At 45.4% G+C, this 19,639-nt stretch overlaps 1 protein-coding gene across 1 annotated transcript in view; it reads right to left on the bottom strand.

Annotated features, from left to right (window-relative positions):
* Myo16 (myosin XVI) overlaps positions 1-19,639 on the bottom strand; it is a 373,810-nt gene that overhangs the window by 236,464 nt on the left and 117,707 nt on the right. Inside the window, 4 exon segments of the mRNA XM_051169490.1 lie at positions 1,275-1,402; positions 3,014-3,079; positions 9,888-9,998; positions 14,391-14,541. Coding sequence (XP_051025447.1) covers positions 1,275-1,402; positions 3,014-3,079; positions 9,888-9,998; positions 14,391-14,541 — 456 coding nt within the window.

Genomic DNA, 19,639 nt, shown 5'->3' with positions numbered 1-19,639 from the left:
TTTCGTTGTGTCCTCCATCCCCTCTGGCTCTTCCGCCCCTTTCCCTCCTTTTCTGCAGGGTTGCCTGAGCCCTGAGGGGGATGTTCAACTCTGATGACTAAAATCTGGGTTACCATCTGTCTATGCTACTTTTGAGGCATAAGAGAAACAGTCATTGAATGCAAACAGCTGTGGCTGAGCTCCTCGGGACCTGCTCGAACACAGGGTTAGAAAAGGCCAAAGTCTTCCCGCCCCCCCCCCCCCACCCCCCCCACCCCCCACCCCGTGTCACCCTGATCCACACGGAGACCAGGTGCCGGGCTTTAAAAGAAGCCCCACCACAGTGGCTATGTCACTCCTAAATCCTTTCAACTCAGATTAAGTCTCGCTTTGTCTTGCTTATGAGGACATGGGAGACTTGCCTAACTTAAATGAAGAAACGATGGTTTTTCCTCCTTAAATTAAAAAAAAAAATCATTAGCCTTAAAATACAGGTGAGGAGTTGGAGAGGGAGTTACCATGAGCAAACAAATGTAGAATTTGGGGTAACAGTATCTAGGCTCCTACAGGGAGCTGTGAGCTCGCTCTCAGCAAAGGTCCCCAGAGCCATCTCTTTGTCTTCCATCTTCTTTATTTATTGAGGCAGCAATGAGTTTATTAAGGAATCTTTCATATACGTTTGCGCATGGGCACAATGACGGAGATGGATGCATGCACGGCCACACTGGAAGGGCCAAAGGCTTCTCCAGAGAGAGCAGCCGAGCCTGGGTCCTCCAAGCGTGATCACACCCCAGCCCTCCTTGTGGCACTCCCCTCACATTCTCACCTGAAGAGTTTTATTCCAGGATAAACTGTCTTTATGTAGTTTGAAATTTTCTTTAACATTTCCAAGAAAAGCCACCTCTGGAGACATCCAAGGTAGAATGGGAGCAGAGGGAGACACTAGAAGCAGGCTGAAACCCACTCTTGTGAATAAATAAAGCTGCAGCTTAGAGCTCGTGGGGCCATATGAGAGCAACAGCCTAGGTCCCACGTGTGGCCCGCTTTTCTTTCCCCATGTTTGCTTCTTAGACTTGAAAGCAGACTCCCCGTGCTACTGTTTTAAGTCTTCAAAGATGAAATGTGTCTCAGGCTGTTGGTTGCTATGGACTCTGCCACACCAGGTGACTTCTGCAAGAAATCTGTCTGCCCTTTCGAACAGACAGATGTGCTCATTGGAAAGACAGACTTCAAACACGGTGAGTGGGGGAAGGGGACCATGCTTCGGATCGGCACGCAGCCACAGGCTGGCTCACCTCAGGATGATGTTCTGTGGCCTTCGCTCCTGGAACAGTCTGTGGAAGGCCCGCTCTGCACAGGAGAAGAGGTGGGGTGGGAGCGAGGGGCTGCGCTGGCCTGTGGGGCTCAGGTACATCTGGGACACCTGGGGACAGCAGATCAAAGATGGAAGACCCATCAACTTCTGTCCCTCTTATGAAGAGGAACTTGTGAAGCTGAAATGTGTTGCTGGGTCTACAGTAACTCAGGGCAGGGCTGGGGGTGGGCTGGAGGAACATGTAGAGAACACGTGTACAGCCTCACTTAGGTTTTATCCTCAACTCTTGGTCCACAAGCGTTAAACTTTTCTGATGGCTTAAAGACCAGCGCCTCACAAACTGCCAGTCTAGTATAGTTATCCACTGAGTAAACCTAAACTGTGGCATTTCATGTTACATACAACTTCTCCAATATTTAACATCAACATCCTAAAACAACATTTGTGAGCATCATAGGGCCTTATGTACAGAATTCTCAGAGACACAGCAATATAATTACCCTAATTTCAGTGATTTGGTGGCCTATGGTTACCATGGGGATTTGCTGATCGTATTTTTAGTGCTCTGGTTTCCGGGAAATTTTGATTTCTTCTGAGAAATAGGAACCAAGGATCACTTCTAAGTCATGAAGAAAGCAGGTGCCTCACAGGGCAGCACAGAAGAACACCTCTCTTGTACTTATGGGATTGCTAAGATAGCACTCATGCTGGCTTCTGGATCTGTGTGATGGTTTCAAAAGTGCAATTGCTATTTAGAAATGAGTTGATTATCAGTACACCAGGCATAAGGTATACACTGCCTATATATGGCATTAACAGACATTGCGGAAACATGACTCAATGGCAAAGTACAGAAATAGTGCCAAGCCTTTCCTTAGCACCCATCAATATCCATGCATGAAGTAAACACCAGTCATATCTATCTGTGAACTAAATACCAGCCAGTATCCATCTATGAACTAAACACTAGTCAGTATCAATCTGTGCACTAAACACCAGTTGTATCCATGCATGAACTAAACGCCAGTCGTGTCCATCCGTGAACTAAGCACCTCCCTCCCTTCCTGAACATTCCCATGGGTGTGAGGAGTGCACATCTATCCCCTGGTTCCTATTACCAGGAGCCTGGTGCTTACAGATCCTATTTTACAGCTGAAGCAGGTGTGTTGACACATAAAATCCAGGGAGCCACTTTAGTTTTATCCATTACTACTTAAAACCATACTGTGATTTCAGTTAGCAAGAATGACTTTCTACAGCTTGTCATTTTTTTTTTTTTTTTTTTTTATGTTGAAAAGTCTCATGGTGACACTGCCCAGTCAATTCCGGAGAATTCTCAGAGTGCATCTCACTTCCTGTCTCCACTACTTTAACTTAAGAAAACTTCTTCAGGAGGAAACCAAGTGTTCGGATAGGGACTCTAAACCAAATCAGTCAAGGTTGCATGGAAATGTACCATATTACTTAATTTATTCTGCCTCATAAGCACCATCAGAAGAGAGTTACATATTTAAATGGGAAAGATACCTTTGGTAAAATAACGTTATTTTCCAAAGTTGCCTCGGAACACATCGACACGACCAGCACGTTATTCAAGTGAGAAAAATTCTGAGAAATTTTGTTATTAAGTGTTGTTATTTTGGTTTTTATGTCACCAACATGAAATGTGTATGCCCCATGTGTGTCACTTCAAAACAACATTTGGAGTGTTATACTCACCACAGCAGAGTAAACTGGGAGTTCTTTGAATGGGTTAACAAGCAAGAAGATGTCCCCAATAAAAGTCTGTCAAAAAGATGCAAACAGTCCATCAGCCACATAGATAGACTCATCGTCCATCAACCACATAGATAGACTCATCGTCCATCAGCCACATAGATAGACTCATCGTCCATCAACCACATAGATAGACTCATCTAAAATTGTGTAACTAGAAATCAGTGGGGAAACATGGTGAATCAGTAAGTGTCATATTGTAATATTCTTAAATTGACTCAAATGTCCTCTGAAAATATAAAATTCATATTCAAATTACACGCAGCTCTCAGGTTTGGTTTCATGAAACATAGTGAAATGGTTAGATTCTAAGAATTTACTGCAAAGGGATTTTGTGAGAATCAGTCTGGATAAACATTATAGAAGTAAAATAAACAAATCCACAGCAAGATGAAAATGGCCTCATTAGTTTTATGTTACTATATAGTTAAAAAAAAATAAGACAAAGTGTTCACAAAGCTCAGAATCAAACATTCCAATTAACAAAGTTGAAATAATGAGCTATTAAGGCTTAGTAATAAATAGAATAGAGATTAAAAAGGTAGATTTAAGTCCACATATGTTTGTAATTACAACAAACATAAGTGTTACAAATACTGCAGATAAAAGACAAAGACCACAAACTAGGTGAAAGCATCAGATGTGTGATACTTTAGAGAAAAATGCCACAAATATAAAAACCAAGGCGATTTGAAAGTAAAGGAGATAAAGCAAGATATACATGCAAACAACAGTCGCAGAAAAGCTGAGCGTACACCAACCCATCCAGATGTAGCCTGGGCAGCAACACTGGGGGCCAAAAGGAGCATTTTGTAATGAGAAATTGGCAAAGCGATCAGGAAGAGATAGCAATTCTATACTTCCATGATAAATCAATGTACCATTAGCTACACAAAACAAACAGCTTCAAGGGGTAAGCCTGGGTCACAGTGGCAAGGAGAGATTCATGCCTATTGGAATGAGTGGGTGAAAAACTGATGTAATTACTGATCTGATCAGAAAGAAGTTGCGAGAAACAGAAGACGTTTGTCCTCTAAGCTAAACACAAAAGAGTGGTTTAAATCCAGGGTATGAGTGGCGTGGTGTGAGGGTAGGAGGGATAGTATGGAATGTCTCACTGTGCAATGGGAGCCAGCTAAGAGAGCTTAGGCGCTCACGCTAGAAAATAAACAGTAACCGTGGTTGTGAAGCTAATTTCCTTAAGTGCAGCAAGTGCTTCAGTGTGTAGATCTGCTACCAATTATTCATCGTCACAGTGGACACCCTAAATATACACTCTTCGGTGGGGGGGGGGGGTTTATCTTGGGATAATTATTGGTGGAACTTAAGATCCTCCTTAAATATGTATGCTGAAATGGACAAAAATATAAGAATGTGATTCGATACTGTGATAAAGTCATCATATATAGTCATAATATTGTGATAAAATCATCATATAAGTCATGAGAATTGAAGAGGGCATTCTGATGACATGGGCCACCATGCCACTGCTCTGCCCAGAAAGGTTTCTCAACTACAGAAACAGAATTCCCATAGCTCATTGTTCTAAAATAAGTTGTTTTTCTCAGCACTCTGCACATGTTCTCTTAGAAGCAATTTGGAGTAGCGAGCAGGCATCTTAAAGCACTCCACCGCATATCTCAGGAGAGCCTTGGAGAGCGAGGCTGGCCCACAGCGCTTCATGCCACTTGAGCTCCCACTGAAGTGCTCCATAAAGGAGGTCCTGCCACCTGACCTGGGTCCCCTGATCAGAAGTTGCACAGGCACCAGGTGGGGAGATGGGCCATGAGGAACCCAAGGGCTGCCAGAATTTCCTTGTTCTAGCTTGCCTGGCACCACCATTAGAACTCCCTGGGCGACGCAGACGTGCCAGGGGTTTCTTCTGCGCCATCTTTTTCAGCTGTCTCCAAGTGGCTTCTCTGCAGCCCACGAAGAACTCTGATGTGTGTTCTGTTTTTTCTAGTACTGCTGGCAGCGATTATTCCAGACACACAATGTTCTTATTCTGTGCTTTTTTTTTCTTTTCTGGCAAGCTCTTGCCTTATCACATGCAAGCCATTTCCTTTTTGAAGGTTTGGGAGCTCCCCGCTGGGCAGGCATGTGGAATTCTGTAAGATAACATCCAATGAGTGTCACACACTCAGCACCCGAGCAATGCACAGCTGCTATGGACAGGTCACATCACATAATGAATGAGATGCAGAAAAGAAGATCGAAATCCTGTCAAACATCCAGGTCTGCGGCAGCGTCTGAAACATCAGTAGCTCACCCCAGACTCAGCTGTTTGCCACAGGTAACTTCATAGGAACTTGTTTCTCTTGCGCTAAAAAAAAAAAAAAAAAAGGTGTGTTTGATCTGAGAGGCATTCTCTCTCACACACTCAGTCCTTAAGAACCTTACATGTCACTGCAGCATGCATGGTGAGCACATGTGTTTACGTATGTGCATGTATTTGTGTGTACAGTAAGGGAAACAGAGCCCCGATCTAAATAAGGAGAATTGACTGAGTAGGCGATGAGTCTGTGGCAGAAACCACACAACCTTGAAACCCAGAAAGTACCATGGGGAGCTCTGTGTGAGTGAGGCCATTGGTGTGGAGACTTTTAGGGAGTAGAGGGGTGGTGTGCACTCAGTGACACTGCCATAGGAGTTCAAGGTGACCAGCAGGACAGCTGAGGCATAGATGGTCAAAAACACAGGGGGCCAGAGAGAGAGTCCTTGGGTTCTGGTCTTCCCCTGAATGGCCTTGCATTCCTTTATGCAGAAAGTGAAGCTATACAACATGTTCTAGCAGGTATAACTGGCCACTGCCCTGAGAACAGACAGAAGTCGAGGGAAACCCCCACCTTCCCTAAAGGACGCATGAGATGCTGCAGTTGGAACAGGATTTGTGGCTGGGTGGCAGAAGTGCAGGCTGTGTGCTGAGTACATCTTGCAAAGGGGCTTGATTCACAAATCAAGCAGGAGTTGAGTGGGAGCTTGGCCTGGTGCTCACACCAGTGACATCACCAGAGCGTGTCACTCAAGCTACTTGGTAGGTTGAGGTAGGAGAAGTCCATGTTGAAGGCTGGCCTGGGCAACTTGCTGAGCACCTGTAAGGCCCTGGGTTCAATCCCCCCACAACACAAAAAGAGCAGAGTTGGGGAGATGTCAAACACCGACTTTCCTTATCAGCACACAGGTGAGTTGCAAGTGTGTGCATGCATGTGTGTGCATGTGCATGTGTGTGTGTGTGTGTGTGTGTGTGCGCGCGCGTGCGCATGCGTGCATGCGCAGTGAGGAGAGAATAAAGCCCAAACACACTAGAATGTGGAAACATCTCCTAACCGGTGCTTTCTACCTGAGAAGACATGTGCTTGTTCTAGTTCCAATTCACCACAGGCCGACACTTTTATAAAACAGTAATTTGCTGAAATACAAGATTGAAAGTTGACAAAGGCATACAAAATGCAAACTCCAAATTTCATTCAATATGCTTGAATTCAGGTGCCAGCCTGCTGTACGGAGGCAGATACAGTAGTGCACGTCTGACTTCCAGCATGTGAGAGATGGGGCTAGCGCACGACTGACTTCCAGCATGTGAGAGATGGGGCGGGGAGAACCAGGGATTCAAGTGCAGCCTAGGCAATTTCATTCCCTGACCCAAAGATCCAATAAAATGAATTCCAATATGGGCTCCAATGCTGCTAGTCTCTTTGCAGACTTGCAGTAAAAAGTTCACATGCCTGACAGTCCACAGAAGATACTCAAAGGCATTCATCATCTGGGATTATGTTGAGATTACACGTCAGTCTTTTAGATGTGACTTCGGGTAGCTCAGTGGCAAGTTCACGACAGACATGACTTTAGCCTGGATATTATTTCTAGTGAAGACCGTCTACTCTGGGGAGTAAGAGGGGATGGGGAAGGAGAACCTGGTCTTCAACGTCGGCAGCAATGGCCAGGTGTCACATAAATAAAACTGCCTGATTGTGTCCTCCTTAGGCCCAGGGGCTGGCACAGGAGCCACAGTACAAGGAGGGTGATGCCCCACGATGCATTTTCTTACAAGGGAGAGCTTGCTAAATGTAGCTTGGGGATTCAGCAGAGACACAGAGCTGAAAACACACACGAGAGGGATTCCAGCAAGATCGGTTCTTTGGGAAGTAGAAAGAGAACGTTAGGGCACAGAAGAGTCTCTGGAACGTTCCCAGTGCAGGAAGGAGGGCAGCTATTGGCCTCTGTGTGGCAGGTGGTGAAGCCCACTCCTGGGCTGTTTGAAGATGAGACTGGCTGGCTTCTCAGCCATGAAGCAAGTTGAGAGAAAGAGCTGTGCATTGCCTGCTGTGGGAAGCAACCGGACAGAGAGAAGTTCGGTGGCTCTCCTGGTATCTAGTTCTCTGTGAGCTCAGGTGGCGAGAGAAGAAGGACGCCCCAAGTTGGAGGCTGCCAGAGCAGGACTGGTGGTGACCCCTGGAGCCTGGGGTGGGGCTGCCAGAGCAGGGATGGCAGTGACCCCAGGAGCACAGGGTTGGGGCTGCCAGAGCAGGGATGGCGGTGACCCCAGGAGTGTGGATGGAGAGTAGATGATTAAGAGACAGAACAACTGGACCAGCAGGAAGGAATTAAGGAAAACCAACCTAGTCTTCCCTTGGGCTTGGTGGTATAAAACCCTCAGGAGGCTGAAACAGGAGGCTGGCAAGGTCAAGACCATCTTACGCGAGTGAGTTCCAGGCCAGCCTGGACAATTATCGAGATAGAAAGCAAAGAGAGGAGCAGGGACATAGATCAGTGGCACAGAACTTGCCTGCCAGCATGCCTGGGGCTCTGGGCATATAGTCCTGGGTACTAGAACCACAAAACAAGTTAGAAAGGAAAAGAAAAGAACACAAGAAAAAGTGGGGAAAGGAAGGGAAGTAAGACATTATTCACAAAAGCACCTCTGAGAGAGATAATGGAAACTAAAGCAATCAGGTTTAACCACTTATGCTGATGGCAAAATTCCAGCAACTGGGATGCAAGGCGTTTAATTTTAAACATACACATGGTGGCAGGCAGTTTACTGAAGCAGTAAGGTGCTGTGTGGCAGCATCCTGGGTTAATCAGGACCGGGCAACTCATTACTGTTGGGAAACCTCGGTCTTCACATTTACATGAAAATGACTTAATCAGATTCTCAGCGGATTAGGACTAAGTGGGTGTTATCAGGGATTCGCGCATAATCAGAAATCTCCACAGGCTCTGCAGCCTGGATTGTCCTGGGCTATGTGTGGGGCAGAACAAAATCAACTGCAAGAGGGATGGAGGGAGAGAGAGAGGGAAGGAGGGAGGAAGGGAGGGAGGGAGGGAGGGAGGGAGGAGGGAAGAAGAGAGGGAGGGGGCATGGGAGGGGAGGCAGAGATGGGTTTTAAGACTATAGCCAGTCTACATTGTTACCAGCACTAGAAAAGTAACATCCACAAAAAGGTTAGAACGAATTGTAATTCATTCTTCATCTAGATAGTTTTTGTTTTGTTTTGTTTTGTTTACCTCCTTGCAGAAATCATGCTTCCTGAAGATGGGGCTAGTCAGACTCTGTGAAGCTAAAGTCCCTGCCTAGCTCAGCCCACACAGCCTTTCTGCTTCCTTTTCCTGACTTTGAAAGTAAACGTGTCTGAGGCGGACTGAGATTTATAAGCAGCTGATCTGTAGATCTGGCTGGTTCTGCAAAGATCTCACACTCAGCCAGGACAACGCAAGAAGTGTAGGGAATGAAAAAGTGAAACAGAAGGAGAACACGGCTACTCCTAAATATGGGTGAGATTCTTATTATAGATACGAGGGAGAGAGTGGGCAGACAGAGGAGTCCAGGCTGAACATGGCCCGGAGAGCAAACTGCTCTATGAGAAGATGTAGAAGCCACACCAACGCCATTTTGTGTTCAGGGCCTGAGAACATGACACCCCCCTTCCCACCCCTGGAGTTTCAGGGAGAGCCACAAACATACAGCTAGTAACCATTTCTAGTAGCTAGTACTGGGGCCAACCAATCAGAGCTGCATGTCACAATGACCAGAACAAATAAAAAATTCCGTCCTGCGGCCTGGCCCTGGTCCCTTCCCTTAGCCCTGGTTCCCCAGCCAATCAGCTCAAAGGGCAACTTTCCTGTACCCCTCTAACCTAACTGTGGCTTGGAACCCTCTACCCGCGCTTACAGCTTTTCCTTTAAATACCATCTTCCCTCTTCAAGAGGTGGTTGATGGTCCAGGCTTTGACCTTGAAATACACGAGACCCTGTGTGGTTTACATCTGGCTGATTCCTGGTGGTCTTTGGAGGGTTTCAGGACTTGGGCATTACAAGGAGAGAGTGGGAGGAATAACAAGAGAGGAATCACTGACCAAGAGGAGCAGTTAGGGCCAAGCGGCCACGAGACCAGAGTAGCCAAAGTGGCTGGATTGTATAAGTGTCAGGCTGGGAGAAGGGAAGTGAAACCCAGTCCCTCGGAGCCAGAGCTTTAGGTAGGGGGTGGGGTGAGTAGTGCTGGGAGGAGCCATGGGTACTGAGGAATGCTGGGAGAGCTGGCCCACATCAGTTTGCTATGTTAACAGGCACCTCAAAGTAGCCCTTTGTCCCAGGTTTCTGAGACCTAAAACACACAATGAAGAGCCGCTGCCTACCTGCAGAGTAGGAGCTTACCCGTGACTCTGAAATACGCCTAAGAGCCTTCCCAAGATGAGTCTGAACTCTGCAAAGCTCAACCTTAGGCCTCCTCCTCACAGCCAGAGCTTTGCAGGGGCCCATCACGTTTGTGGTCCTGAGCTGGGACAGTGTTGGTGCATGAAGCCCTGCTGGCACTCACGTGTATCTGGTCGTTCCCGAAGCGCTTCTGGATTTCATACAGCAGGCTGCTGTCATTGAGCTCACTGAGTGTGGCGAGGTCATCGCTGGGAGCTGGAGGCGTGAGCTGGACCTGCGGGGTGGGGGCAAAGGCCAGTGTGATCAGTTTTGGTTGCTTTCTGATCAGCTCTTCAGAGGTGCGCGTTCCAGTTTCAGAGACTTCTCAAAGTTCTAAGACAGTGTAACTGAGAGACCAGTGCTAAAAGGGAGATGGTTGGAGGGAGATGAGATTTTACTCAGATGAGAATCTGCCCTCCATATCTACAAAACACACACACACACGTACACACACACACGCACACACACACACACACAACACACACACTACCTTGTGCCAAGGTCCTTATGTCCTTATGCCTCTAAGGTCACCAACATGTCGACTGACCCCTGTTATCCCTAAATTTTAAGTAAGATCTGTGCGTATCAGTGTTTGAAGGGCTCAGGTGACAGTCAAGCATTGGTTAGCTCCCACAGCTAACTCTGTGAGCGTGTTTTGGGTCCAGTCTAGGGATACACCCCACATTTGGGGCTTGTGATTTTTACTCTGCTTTGGGCTCAAGATTAAGGTGTCTGTGAGATTAGGTAACCAGGAAGAAAAATAGCACCATATCCCTAAAACCAAGCAGTCGTTCAATAACTTTAAATAAATTATTGCAGAATAAGTATTTCAAATAAATCCAGATGATTTTTGGTCTTTTAATTAGATGGAAATCAGCAGTCTCCAACTGAGAAATGCACAATGCTTAATCTAGTGGGCCCAAAGCATGCGCTAACAGCAGGCACACCATAGGAAAGAGCAGCTTTGACTTGCTTATGTCAAGCACAGGAAATAGCAGAAGACTCTGCAGGGTCCTGCGAGGCCGGCACACACACAGGAGACCCTGCATGAAAGCCAGCTTGCTTGTGCTCTGTGGTCCTGGTGAAGCCCATGCTTCCCTTAAATGTTATATCTACGTCTTACACTGTGTTATTATGTGCCCGTTTGCTGGATAATTTAATTATCACTGTTAGTCAGGTGAGACGTGACTATCTACGGAGTGAAAAATTACACATCTTAAAACACTGAACTTGGAACTACTTCCCCCAAGCTGGTGAGTACATCACAGAACGGATCCTTCCTGTTCTACCTGTCAGGCTGCATGTCCCCCAAGCCCAGGAGTAGCAGAAGCAGACCTGACCCGAGCATCTCAAAGCTCAAGAGAGCAGACTGTTAGATAACCCACTTAGAAGATGCCATGGCTGGAGGCTCCTGGGTACTGGACACCAATCCATTTCTCTACATGAAAACACAGTTTTCCAACAGAAGCGTGCTTACTCATTAAAAAACAAAACAAAAACAAATTGTACAATATTCCTGGTCTCAAAATTTCCAGCCACCTGGCCTTAAGACTCACACACTCAACTCACGTGAAGAACTAGGCTCGGTGTTAGCTCTGCGGCTGAACACATAACATTCATGTATACCTATGTGTACACCTCTAGGGGGCTTTGTGGCAACGGCTTCCCTGCAGACTTCCCTGAGGGACACCCTGGAAGGTGGAGTGGGGCAGGCAAGTGTGGGCACTCCTGGATGGCCCCTGCTAAATAAAATATTGCCAGTGATACTAGCTAAGGAAGCTGAGGGTTCACTAGGATTTATTTGGGAAAAGAAGAGTAGGAACTTGGGCCGCTGCTGTCGGCGGGATCTTGTAGAGTGGGACAGATGGGGCTTAATTCAAACATTCAGCAGGCAGGGATGATGATTAAGGAACAGAAAGGGGTCATCAGAGGAAAAGACTCTAGAGAGAAGCATGACGGGGTGGAAGGAACCTACATAAGTGGGTGTAACAGATTCTTGCCAGAGGCTGGCCAGAGTGACCAGACCTCACACAGAAGAAGCTGAACATATGTGTGTGTGTGTGTGTGTGTGTGTGTGTGTGTGTGTGTGTGTGTGTGTGTGAGAGAGAGAGAGAGAGAGAGAGAGAGAGAGAGAGAGAGAGAGAGAGAGAGAGAGAGAGAGAGAGAGAGATTCAGCAGGATTCCAGGCCGACAATGTGAGGAGCTAATGTTTCTATAGCCACATAATTGGCGATTTGTTATTTATTTTTGTCATAAGCAATTACCTGATGAAAGATGACTTAAAGGAAATATTTGGGCTCAGAGGGCGGAGAAACACACTCATGGCTGGCAAGGTAGCTGGGGCAGTGAGAGAGCCTCTTGGTCTATGGTGTCAAGCAGGAGAGAGAAAAGAAAGGCAGAGCCCAGCTCTTTCTCTTCGCATTCACCAGCTTTTACTCAGTTGGTGAAGACACCCACACTTAGGTACAATCCCCTCTCTCCCCTTAACTAAATGTCTCTGGGAAAACCCTCGCAGACGCACACCAGAGGTTTCAAGTCCCATCAAGCTGACTGAGTTTTATGAAGGAGACTTGAGTATCGGAATTGTTGAGCTAGGATGAGCTGGGCTGGTTACCATTACCGGTGTGTAACAGCCGAGGAAGAGAGGGCTGCATGTAACGAGTAACTCCGGGAACACAACGCTCCTAGCTTGCCTACTCCCTGATGGGCTTTATGTTAGTAGTTCCATGCAAAGACAGAAAAAGAGATTCTATCTTTCTTCTCAGTGTGTTCTCAGCCTGCTGGAGGGAGAAGCAGGGGTCGTGAGTAACAAATTCCAAGTGTAGAAACCACACAGAAGAACATAGATCTCTGAAAAAGTTTGCTCTGTGGTGATCTAGACTGCCCTTGTTTGGGGGGAGTGTACTCAAGTTGAAAGTGGGGATCATTTGTAAGGAAGAGTCTTTCAGCATTCAGGACTGGAACCAGGGTGATGTGTTGGGAGTCCCTGAAGACCCAGTGGCTGCCTCCTAGAAGGCAGAAAATGGCCCCAGTGTTTTTACATCAAGGATACATAAGAGACGACAGTAAGAACACAGAAGTCACCATCCACGGTCCCACCTGGCCCCCTGATGATGGAAGTGCCTTCCTGGTTTTAAGGAATGCATTATGTCTTTCAGAAACCCAGGTTAAATGGTCACTTAGAATCTATTAATTTGCTAGATGGAATTAATTTTGTCTCCACAGAGGCCCAAATCTCAGTATTTACATGAAGGAATGGGCCAAGTCTATGCTTCTTTAATTAAATAAGCATTCATTGCTGTGCAACAGCCAGACTGGGACATATTTTATAGCACAAGGACAAATTAATGGTAACACAGAATAACTCACACATAGAGCCACTAACCACAGGGCATGCGAGGGTTGCAACTGCATCATAATGGTTCTCCTAGTAAGCTTCAGTGCTGATAACTCCAGCTTCCCTTTGTTTTTTGTTTTTATTCGAGGCAGAGTTTCTCTCTGTAGCCTTCGCTGTCCGGGGCTCACTTTGCAGACCAGGCTGGTCTTGAACTCACAGAGATCTGCCTGCCTCTGCCTCCCGAGTGCTGGGATTACGGGTGTGCATCACCACACCTAGATAGTTTCCACATACTTCTGTAATCCAGTTCAGAAAGTTCTTTAAAATAATAGCAATAAAGTTACCTCTTCCCAAATATTATTGGATTCTTTGATTTTTATCTTGCGCAATTTAAGTTAAAATTAGTACTGAGAAGAGGATTCCTGGTTAGTTTAACTATCAACTAGACACAACATAGATTCACCTGCAAAGAGAGCAGTAATGGGGCATCATCTAGATCAGGCTGGTATGTGGGCATGTCTACAGGGGAGTGTCGTAACTACTGAAGCAGGGAGACACAGCCCTTTGTGGGCAGTTAGCTGAGAGCCAGACAGTGAGCAACGACATCTTTGTTCTTTTTGTTCTTGACTGTGCGTGTGACGTGACTATCTGCCTGAGCTCCTGCCTTGACTTCCCTGAAATGACTGGTTGTAACTGGGAACTGAGGGCTCCGGCTCATGTAAACTGTGTCCCCTGAGTCGCCTTTGTCAGGGTAGTCTTTTTACACAGTAACAAAGCTGGCACTAGAGGGTATTTGGAAACTGAATAAAGTATAGTGCTCTGAATTAGAAACACTGAACCAGGAACAGGAGTGAACACAGCTCTGCCATTCACAAAGCACCAAACATGGGAACAGCATTTACTTCTACCATAGGAAGAAAACATATTAATTTCTATTTGTCAAGCTTATAACCCTCCAAAGCAGCAAGGGAATCTGGGCATTGGGTCTTAAATGACTACACACACACACACACACACATGCGCGCGCACGCACGCATGCACGCGCGCACGCGCGTGCACACACACTGCAATGTCATAGCTTCATTTAAAAAGAAATGCCTGCCAGTGCATCTTTGGCCGATTTATATGCATTTGGATAGTTGGAAGAACCAGAAAAAAGTACTATGTAATAATCAAAGACACTTGAAAATATATAAGAATAAGATATGGGCTAATAATTGACTATAAAATTAGACTGGCCGTAGGCTTTCAGCGTGAGCTCACAGAGTACCTACAGGAGCACAGTGTTACCTGCTCCGGCTTGCCGCGGATGCTCACCACGCTGGTCTCAGAGGCGCCGTCCTGGGACTCCTGCTCACGCAGACCCTTTGTTGTGTCTTTGAACATAATGTCTTTTTCCAGTAAACTGTCCTGCTTGGCCATTGGCAGCACCAGGGGACTGCTACGAGAAACAATCAATGCCATAATTAGTTTTCTTCTAACCTTACTGTGTCAGTCAAAAGCTACAGGAGACCAGACCATAAAAGATGTGTTTACTCAGATAAAAACATGTTCTATGAGCTGCAGGAAATATGCAATGTTTTCTTTTCATTCCATCTTTCATTCAGTTTCACTTGTGCAAAAAAAAAAAAAAAAAAAAAAAAAAATCCATTCTTTTCAACTCCAAAAGAAAATGTTTACTAGGATATCTGTAATAGAAAGATCAATAAGTAATTTAAAAGCTATTTGAAGTGCACAGTTGAACTAGGCACAGAATTTAAATCTGAAAAGAGATTTGTAAACAAATGAAGCAAGTTATAATAATGATTAAAAATATAACGGGTACAGGATTTAACATACAGAGACATGGGCAATATTTTGACTTTGTGTTGAAATACAAACATTAGAATAAAAAAATAAGTGTTAAGGACTATCAGATTACAAACAGAAAAATGTTTGTAACTTCCAAACAGTTCAAAGAAGGCAAAGGGAGAAATAAACAAAAATTACTTTACCACTTCTCATTTTAAAGTCCACTGCCAAGAGAAAACCCTGGATTGATAATGTTCACTACAAAGTAATTATTGAATTTGCAGTGTGACACTTCACTGTAAAATTTAAGAACTTACTTTAATGTTAACATTCAAGCAGAAACGCACATCATTTTATCAAGTGAGTGTGTGCAAACACTTCTACCATGTGATGTGTAGGGATGGTGACAATTCTAGTCAAAGCTGGCCCAAATCATTCTGTTGAATTTTAATACACAGTATTGTTGATTTGTTGTAGATATTCAGTACACTGGTGTGTGTGTGTGTGTGTGTGTGTGTGTGTGCTTGCCTGAGCAAGAATGTGAGAAAGACAGAGGTTGATATCCTTAATTGCTTTTCCACTGAATCATTTTGAGACAGGGTCTCTCACGGTCCCAGTTAGAGTCACTATTTCTGTGATAAAATACCATAACCAAACAGTTCACTATCAAACGCAGTGAGGGCAGACACTCAAGCAGGGCAGGAACCTGGAGGCAGGAGCTGATGTAGAGGCCATGGAGGATGTTGCTTCCTGGCTTCCTCCCTAATGGTTTGCTCAGCCTGCTTTCTAGTAGAACCCAGGACCACCAGCCCAGAGAAGACACCTTCTACATTGAACTGGGCCCTCCCTAGTCAGCCACTAATTAAGAAAATGCCCTATTATCACTAAACCCAAGGCTTGCTGTTTGGGGTTGGCTAGCTGGACCAGCAAGCATGGAGGATCCAGATCCACACACTGCCATCTGCCCAGAGCTGGTGCCAGGCACACACGCTCAGCTTTCAAGGAGTTCTAGGGATCCCACCAACCAAAGCCATCACACTTTACTCAGCTGGGACCCCAGCTCCAATTCAATGATATGTGACAGAAGCGTTTGCAGCCCTGTAATCAAAAATGCCAGTCACACAGAGAAGTTGTTTATCCTCCCTTCTCATGCCCACTGCAATCAATTATTGATGTGCCAGTGGCTTCCCATTGCAATTTTAATTAGAATCCTTTGTTTTAAATATTAGTTGCTAGATGAAAGCTGACTATATTTAAGGTGTACATCATGGTTGGGCCCACGCTGAGCAATGGCTGCCTCCATGGTATTGGTTCACAGGTCTATTGCTGGCTGTGCAGACCATGTCCTCAGAATATATTCATTTTATATCTGCAACTTGGTACGTGTGACCAATGCCACGTCAATGCTCAACAGTCTCAATTCTACCCTCTGCTCCTTTCAGATTGGCCTTTACGACCTGAGTGAGGTCATATGGTGTGCCTGCTATCACTTGCTCTGCCTTGTTCCATTGCACATGATGCATTTCAGGTTTGTCTACTCTGTTGCAAAGGGCAGGACTATTTTCCTAGTCTGATCATTTCCTAGTGTAGATTTGTCCCTGAGTTCCCATCTACCCAGGGATGGGTGATAGGGGATGGTCCAATGTATTTTGATGCTAATCACTGCTTGGTGTCTCTTTGACCCACCTTTTGATTAAAAAAAAAAAAAAAAGCCATCCCACCTGGGCAGGGCAGAAAAGATAGAGGTATGGCTAAGGTTCCCAGCCTGAGAGAGAGAGAGAGAGAGAGAGAGAGAGAGAGAGAGAGAGAGAGAGAGAGAGAGAGAGAGAGGAATCCTGGGAAGAATAAAAAGAGAGGCCTGAGGGTCCCAAGAAGGGAAGAGAGGAAGGCCGCTACGGCATAGAAAAAAGAGAAGCATGTGGCCGGCGTGGATAGAGATTTGGCCCAGATGAAGAACATTAGCAAGTATTTGGGATTATGGATGGGAGGTGGCTTGACAGAAATTATTAGAAGCAGATGGCATGGGATTGGGGCAGGGATCACACACTGACCTGGGAAGTAGTTTAGAGGATTGATGTCTGCCCTGCCCTAGGTTAACAAAGGTTATTTTAAAATATAACAAGTGTCAGTGTCTTAATTGATTGCTACCTGGACATATTGGTCATATTGATAATTTAAAAACAACAGAGGGGCCCTGGGAATGTGTCTGTATAGTGTTCATTATGAATAACACTGGTGTGAGCACAGTCCTCAGGGTCCCTCCCTCACTTGTTTCAGGCCAGGAAGTGGGGTTCCTGGATTGCAAGGCAGATGGATTTTAACCTTCTGAGCAGCCTCTACAGTGTCCTGTAACCTAGCCTGAGCACAAGTCTCTGCCCTCCACACCCTCACCGGAACCCCACTAGTCTCTCCCACAGCAGCCACCCTAACAGGTGTAGGGTGTCTCTCTGCAGCTCTGGCTTTTGTTTATTTGTGGGTGGTGATGTTACATGCTTTCCTAAACATACTCTTGGCCACAGGTACGTTTTCTCTGGGAAATGTTGAAGTCTTTGAGCTGTTTTTAAAATGTACATTTTTTTGTTGTTATTTGCTACTGAGTTCTGTGAATTTCTCTCACATTCTGGGTATTTATCCTTTATCATTTGTGAGGTTTGCAACTCCATTTTTTTTTTGTTAGATATTTTAAAAATTACATTACTTACTTACTTACTTACTTACTTATTAATTAATTAATTTATTTACTGTGGGGCTGGGGGGTGTGTACACAGCATGGCATGTATGTGTTGGTCAGAAAACATATGCAAGACTTGGGTCTTTTCTTCCACCATGTGGGTCCTGGGAATTGAACTCAAGTCGTGAGGCCTGGAGACAGGTGCCTTTGCCTGCTAGCACATCTTACTGGCCCTTAGTTTTTGCTTTTTTTTTTTTTTCTGTACAGAAGCCTCTATCTATGGTGTAGTCCTGCTCAGGGGTGTTTGCTTTTATTCCTCGTGCTTTTTCTGTCATGTCTGAAAGAGTTCAAAATAACAGCCAAGGTTCATGTTTAGAGAACACAAGGGTGAGCTCTTGTGCTTCCAGGCACACAGTCAGGCCTTTATTAGCTTCCAATTTATTTCTGTATGGGTGTAAAGTGAAGGGCCTGGTCAGCCTTTGGCATACAGGTGTCCAGCTGTCACAGGGACACCTACAAAGGAGGCCATTGTTGCCCCACTGTGTGTCCCTGTGGGGGCCCAGCTGACCTCAACTGCTCAGCTCTGTGACTTCCATTCTGTCTTGTTTCTCTGTTATCAATCCAGTTTCATCCCAACTGAGACAGGTTTGTAGTGCAGTTTGGACTCAGGAGTGAAACGCCTCCAGCATTGGTCCCAGAACTAATTTTGCTATTTCATCCCTCTTGTAGCCTTGATCACTCTCTTTGGTGAAGTGTGGGTTTAAATCCTTTCATCGCTGTTTTGGGGGCGGGGGGGCTGAGGGGATGCTGTCTGCTTTTAAATCATAGATATTCTGCATTCTGGACACAAATCTTTCGGTAAACACTTACCATCTCCTTACATTCCTATCAGCTTATTTCTATAACAATATACTCAAAACTATTTTTTTCATGTTCAGATTTTCCTTCTTATGTCTTATCTAAAAATTATTTTCTCAACCCCAGATCAACACAGTTCAGCCCTTAGGTTTGATTCTGGAACTTTCAGCTCTGTGGTCCCCTGTGTGTGGTGTGGCCTCCTGTTTTCATGGCTCTCCATGAAGCTCAGTGTCTTCCATTACAGCTGTCTGAGAGTTTCAGCACCCGTTTGGAGAACAAAGCCTGTCTTTCCTCAACTAATTAGCTGAATGTGCTGGTTAAAAAATCAATTGGCATGGGAACGCGAGTCTATTTCGGGGTCTCCCATGTGGGGTATTGATAGACTACTGTATTGATTTGATTGATCCTGTCTCGGGAAGTATTAACTCACAGGAGACATCCAACTTCGTTTGCTTTTGAGATTTTTTTTTTTGGCTCTTCACTGCTCTTAGCTTTTTATCTGAAACTCAGAATCTGTGTCAATTTTCACAGAAATGCCTGTCGGAATTTTGAGGAACGTGTTTTTTTGATGAAGGGAGGATTATGATGAGAATTTCAACACCAGCAGTTTTGAATTTTGTCATTCTGAAGAACTCTCGGCTGATCTTTCCTAGTTTCTCTCATTAGTATTCCATAGCTTTCATAACTCAACCCCCCCACAGGTGACTTGCTGAATTCATTTCAACTCAATATATGTTCTGTGCTATTGTAAGCATATTTCTGAATTGGACATAATCATTGATGGCCAGTCAATATAGAAATATAAATTATTCGTATGTTAACCCTGATGGGGAAGCAGAGGACAGTTGAGGAGACTTTTCCAATAACAAGAGTCTCCCTGTTCTGCCATGTGTATCTGTGTTGTGTCTCCCCCCTGGCCACACCCACAAAGCACTTTCACTAGCTCGCCACAGAAAGAGCTGTGAGTTCACCAACCCCCACCTCTCGCCACTGCCTCAGTCCGGAGTGAAGTCTTCTCCCCAGCTCTGCCTGACCCTGTGCCGTGCTGCTTCTTTGCAAGCCTAATAAGGGATATTTTTCTGCACTTTCTAATTTTTCTTCAACAAATGAGATTTCGTTTGAGCACAGAAAGGTAATTGAAGTTTCTGAGTGAGAATCAGAGGAGACAGAGCTGAGAGACTGTGTTTTCTAGGAGAAGCCCTCCCCAAGGCCAGCATCC

Source organism: Acomys russatus, chromosome 27, assembly GCF_903995435.1.
Source record: "Acomys russatus chromosome 27, mAcoRus1.1, whole genome shotgun sequence".
Taxonomy (NCBI): domain Eukaryota; kingdom Metazoa; phylum Chordata; class Mammalia; order Rodentia; family Muridae; genus Acomys; species Acomys russatus.
Note: the sequence above shows the minus strand (reverse complement) of the source record. Positions and strands in the feature narration are given on the sequence as shown.